General features: G+C 34.2%; 1 protein-coding gene across 1 annotated transcript; it reads left to right on the top strand.

Moving 5' to 3' along the window:
• Positions 1-3,350: 3,350 nt before the first annotated feature.
• LOC120250293 lies at positions 3,351-4,163 on the top strand. The gene has a single exon (XM_039259091.1). It carries the CDS (start codon positions 3,402-3,404, stop codon positions 4,059-4,061), a length of 660 nt encoding a protein of 219 aa, XP_039115025.1. The 5' UTR covers positions 3,351-3,401; the 3' UTR covers positions 4,062-4,163.
• The last annotated feature ends 1,866 nt before the right edge of the window (positions 4,164-6,029 follow it).

Here is a 6,029-nt window from a genome sequence, read left to right on the forward strand (position 1 = left end):
GGGTTAGTACGGGTTTGGAGACATTATTTTGGAAAGATCGTTGGGTGAATGGTTGTGCCCCTATGTATCTTTGGCCTGAGGAATTCAGGTGTTCTCCGGCCCCCAATGGCACGATTAGAGAACTGAGATCTCTTTTAGATCAGGGGCCATTGGCAAGATTGGGGGACAGGAAATGTTGGAGTCTGACAGGAAATGGTAATTTCTCCGTTAAATCCTTTTATAACTTCCTAAACGATGGTGGTATGCGGTGCCCGATTGCAAGATTTTTCTGGCGTAAGGGGTGTCCTAAAAAAATTTCTATCTTCAATTGGCTTGCTTGGCATAATAAGATTCTCTCGCTGGAGAACTTGGCCAATAGAAGATGTAATCTGCTCCCTTCTGCTACCTGTGTGTTGTGTCATGCGGGGATAGAAACGGTGGATCATCTGTTTCTGCAGTGCTCTTTTGCTAAACAGGTGTGGAATTATTTCGTGAGGATACTTTGTCTCCCGGATCCCCCCTTTTTCTTGTCCTTGGTTTGGGGATCCTGGAGATCTACTGTGAGATCGACTTACAGGGATGTGGGAGATCTTGTTGTAAAGGCTATTGTGTGGAATATCTGGTTGGCTAGGAATGATTGCATATTTAATGTCAATTGCTTGTCTGTGCATGCTATTATCATTAAAATTGACCAGATATTGTTATCCTGGTTCTCTACAGTTGCTGAGGGTCCAAGAGAGAAGATGGAGGATTCCATGGTTGCCATCCGCCGGAGTCTGGATTTTTTAGGCCCGAGGGTGAAGGAGTCAGGAGACGTCGTTCCTCCGGAGGAGATTCAGACTCAGATCACGGGCTGATTGTTTTAGTTTCTGTTCTTGCCGCTTAGTGGTGGCATGTGTCTTGGGGTTCTTTTTGGGGTTTCCTTCTCTCTCTGTTGTGCCACTTCTTGTGGCTTTTCTGTTGTTTCTGTTTTGTTCCCCTATGGCGGTTTGTATGCCGATAGTGAGAGTCCTGTAGTTCTGGTTCCTGTACTTGTTTCGTTTAATTGAAATGGTTTATCCACCTTTTCAAAAATCAAAAATTCCAAATATTATTATATGTAATATTTAGTTTTATGCTATAACTAAGAAAATGAATTAGAGCGTTGTTAATTGTTAAATCTCTTGTTTATTAACATAAAAAGCTTATCCTTATTTCATTGTACTATATTACATATGATAAATTATAAGCATGAATAACTTGCGAATATAACCATTACTTCTAGTCTAGGTGTCATACATCAAATGAATGACAATGCTTCCTACATTAAAGTTCATGCTGTTATTTATTTTTTTCCAGTTAATTTGCAGTGAAATATTAGGTGATGCATTTTATTTTCTTCGAACAACTTGAATTTGATATATGTGTAATATAAACATGATAGGATGTTGGTGAAACCCAAAGTTACAAAATTACAATATACAATATCATAGATTAAATAAAAATACTATATTTTGTTTGTTTTACCATTATATATTTGAGCTAAATTTGAATATGGATACTATTAATATGAAAGTATCAATTATTTAGATACTTAAAAATTATTACAAAATTAGAAGTTGTTATAAATGGCAAAAAAATATTCAAGCAATTTTACACACTACTTCAATACAAAATATCATATTAAAAAAAAAAAAGATAAAGGGTCGGCAAGAAGAAAAAGAAACATATATGTGTGCACCATTTTTTTTATATAATTTTATTTAAACAGGTATTTATAATATTTGAGCAATACCCAATGATATTTATGTTTCTATTAAATTTGTCTTAAAATAATTTCATAGTTCATTACAGTTTTTACATATTTAAAATATTTAATAATTTAAATAAAAATAAATTTGTTTTTAGGTAGCAAATTGGATTAGGATGCAAGAGGGCATGGTCCAATAATTAACAACTTGGCAAGACTGGCACCATAGACTTTGATTAATCAATTCAAGAATCCAATGGATAATTAATGACTTCATTTATAATCACTTCAACCCAACTTTGTTCCTTCTAGAACATCCAAAGGGATAACAAAATGATATGAGGCGAGTTCCAAGGAAAACAATTTTTAAAATAGTGAAACAAGATATTATAGAATACAAATTATTATTATTATTATTATTATTATTATTATTATTATTATTATTCTTATTCTTATTATTATTATTATTAATTTTATTGACTTGTGACTAAAAAAATGTTAATAAATAAAAATATCTCAAATTTAAATCATTGGTTTTCTATGTGGTAAACTATGATATGATGTTAATACCATACAAAATTAATGAAATTTGAGTTTTATTTAATCATTTTTGTTTTAGTGAGATACAAGATCTTTTGTGTCCATTTGTTTAATATGTTTAAAATCCACTTAAATATATTAATAAAATCATAAATAATTTATATATTTATACACAAGAATTCTTATTTAAAAAAGAAAAAGAAAAACAGAAGGTTTAATTTAATGTTTTGAAAAACGCGAGTGAGTTACATTAAAAACCAAAAATTCAAATTGTCTTTCTATCAGAACATAAATGAGAGCATTTAACGTGCTCTTTTTTTTAGAATTAATAATTATATATTTCAAAGATTAAATGATGTTTTAAGTTAACTATTAAATAAAAAAACACTTCTGGGTTTTTCAAAAGCTCATCCAAACAAACCCTAAAAGTGCCTGGTCTAAGATCCAAAGTTCAAGGAACTTCTAGAGCACGTACAAAACCAATGGTTTTCATTTCAGTTTTGTCTTAAATTTATTTTAAAAAATATTAAATTTGATTACACTTAAGTCCAAACCAATCAATCCGGCCATACATTGATATATCAAGTTATTTTTTAATTAATCACATATTATTTTTTAAAATTACTACTAAATAATAAAAATAAAACAACCAACGGTCTTTGAGTCAATTGGTATCGGGTCCTTTGCATAAGGTGTTCTTTTCATGGAGGACCCGAGATCGAACCTCATAGCCTACATAAGATGAGGACATGTGGGCCGGCGTTGAGCTTTGCTTCCCATATGTGCACGTCCTGGGTTCTGATACTTTTCGTATTTCTCAAAAAAAATAAAATAAAACAAATTATAACCAAACATGTAAGTCACGTTATTTTATTTATAATTTTCCCAAGTCAACCTTGTTGAAATATGACTTAATGACAAACAGAAGCTTCCTTCAAATAAATCTAATTTATCTTCCACGCAAGACTACCACATCACAATTTACAGAGAGAAAGAATAAGAGGCAATACATAGTTGCCAAATTCCAGCCAGGACTAACTAAACATGGCCTTTTAGGACTATATATATATATATATATATAACAAAGAGATCTGAAGAAAAGAGGCAGAAAAAGAGAAAGAAAAGAAGGCAAGCTAGCTAATAAACCAAGCCAATGTTCTGTGGCACAGGGAGCTTCTCACACATAGAAGATCAAGATGATCAAGTGGGTGGTATATCATCATCTCCAAAGGATTCCAAGAAGAAGCATGCAAACCACAACCCCTACTCCAACAGAGGCTTAGACAAGTTCTCAGCAGTACTAGCAGAGCTTGATGCCCGGAAAGACAAGATCATGGCTAATGCTAAGGATGTCTCCATGGTCAGGTTCGTGTATAACAACTCCCATGATTGGGTTCCTATCATCATCAAGCTCAGTAAAAACAACCCTTCTTCTTTATCAAAACAACAAGCTCAGCATCATAATCAGAATCAGAATCAGAAAGAATGCACAAGTCCAGTGATGTCAGAGACACTGCTGCTACCTCCTCCTTCAGAGGAGAAGGAGAAGAAGGAGGCTATGGTTTTGAATAAGAAGAAGAGCTTTGTTTGGACGAGGAGGAGATGGGTTAGTAGTTATTATTATTGGTATATGATGATGGCGTTGATTTTGGTGTGTTTGTTCTTGTTTGGAAGGGTGTTTGCTATTTGTTGCACTTCCATTTGGTGGTATTTGGTTCCTACTTTGCAAGCCAAGAAGTCTGTTAAGAAGAAGGATTATGCAAGGAAATTGAGTGATATTAGGAAGATCAAGAACCATAATGAGGTCCATTAATCAATCCTCTTCTTCTTCTTCTTCTTCTTCTTGCTTGCTTGCTTTTTTTTTTATCATCACCTGTAACTTTGGGTTGATGTTTAATGAAGTTAATTAATTATGTATGTGAATCATCTTCTTCAGTTTTGATTGAGAAAAATAATGTTGTGAATGCAAGAGAAGGTTTGGTGAGAAGTCAACATTTCGACAAAGTCAACGATTTGATGTCCATTAATGACTTTGAACTTTGAAAGCTTGATTAGTTTCTTCGCAGGAAAGCCAATAGATTTGTCAAAGATTAGATTTTTTTTTTTACTGCCAGAGTAATTAATAGCTGCATATGATTAATTTGAAAATATAAATTAAAATATTTAACACTGAGTTAAGAAAATTTTTGAATTATAAAACATTGGAATATCCTTCGGGAAACAGTTGTGAAACTTTAATTTGCCAAGATTTTTATGAAGGCTCATTGAATTATGAACGATTAAACTGGGTTCATATTGCCCTTATAGACAAAAAAAATGCGCCAAAAGAAGTCTCTGATTTCCAACCTATTAGCCTGATTAACTCTACTTGTAAAATTATTTCCAAGATCCTTGCTACAATGCTAAGTCAGGTGAACAATGATTTAGTAGATGAATCTCAATCTGGTTTCATCAAGGGAAGATGTATAGCTGATAACATCATTGTGGCTCAAGAAGTAATTTTTAATCTTCAAAAAAGAAAATTATTCAGATACGCCTTCAAAGTAGACTTTGCTAAAGCTTTTGACTCCCTAGACTGAAACTTTCTTCTTGATATTTTAGCTGCTAGAGGCTTTGGTCTACGATGGTTAAACTAGGTTCATACCATTCTAAAAATAGCTAAAGCACAAATCCTCATTAATGACACAACCCAAGGTTATATTCGCTGCAAAAAAGGCCTAAGACAAGGGGACCCACTTTCCCCTCTCATCTTCGCTCTAGCAGCAGATGTTCTAAGTTCAGTGTTCAACCATGCTGTTAGATCCAAAATCCTGATCGGAGTACAATTAGATCAATACGAAAGTATCTGTCATCTACGATATGTAGATGATCTGATCATTTTTTCCGCAGGTGGATAAGAAGACCTTCGCATATTCAAACTAATTCTTTACCTTTTTGAAGGATCTTCGGGTCTATCCATCAACTACTCAAAAAACTGCTTGTACTCAACAAATTATGGATACCAACTAAACTTCACCTCTGCATCAATCTTAAACTGCAATCGATATAGTCTTCTAATTACCTACTTGGGGGTACCACTTTTTGGTAGACGACCAAGACGTCAAGACTGGACAAAACTCATTGGAATGGTCCGATCAAGATTATCACCTTGGAAAGCAATTTATCTATCATTAGGGGGCCGCCCAACCCTTATCAACTCGGTCTTATCCACATTACCAGTTTACTAGATGTTGGTATTCAAACTACCAGCATTGGTAATAAAGGACATTGATAAGATCCGAAGGGACTTTCTCTAGAAAGGACATGATCTGAGAACTAAAGGTACTAGGCTGGTGGCATGGAAAAGGATCTGCCCCCCACGCCTCATGAGAGGCTGGGGAGTTCTCAATCTTCAGGAGTTCAACAAAGCTTTACTAGGAAAATGGTGGTGGAAGATTTCTACCAATCCTAACAGTTGCTGGGCCAAAATTATCCTAGCCAATTACTCTACCAGAACTCATGGGATTTTTTTTATCAAATTCTTCCAAATATAAATTCTTCTTTTGGGCAAGAGTCAATACCACTTTATCGCCTTTTTGATCATGCATTTCCAAATCTATTCGAAGTGGCAATAACACTATCTTCTGGTTTGATAGATGGAAAGAGGGACGGGCACTTAAGAATCTTTGGCCAACTCTTTTCAATGATTGCACAAATCCCTGGATTTCTCTAAGACAATTTTCGCAACTTCGCAACTTTATAGAGAATCTATTCCATACTGCTTCACCAGAAGAGTTATCCC

This window comes from Dioscorea cayenensis, chromosome 19 (genome assembly GCF_009730915.1).
Source record: "Dioscorea cayenensis subsp. rotundata cultivar TDr96_F1 chromosome 19, TDr96_F1_v2_PseudoChromosome.rev07_lg8_w22 25.fasta, whole genome shotgun sequence".
NCBI classification, from domain to species: domain Eukaryota; kingdom Viridiplantae; phylum Streptophyta; class Magnoliopsida; order Dioscoreales; family Dioscoreaceae; genus Dioscorea; species Dioscorea cayenensis.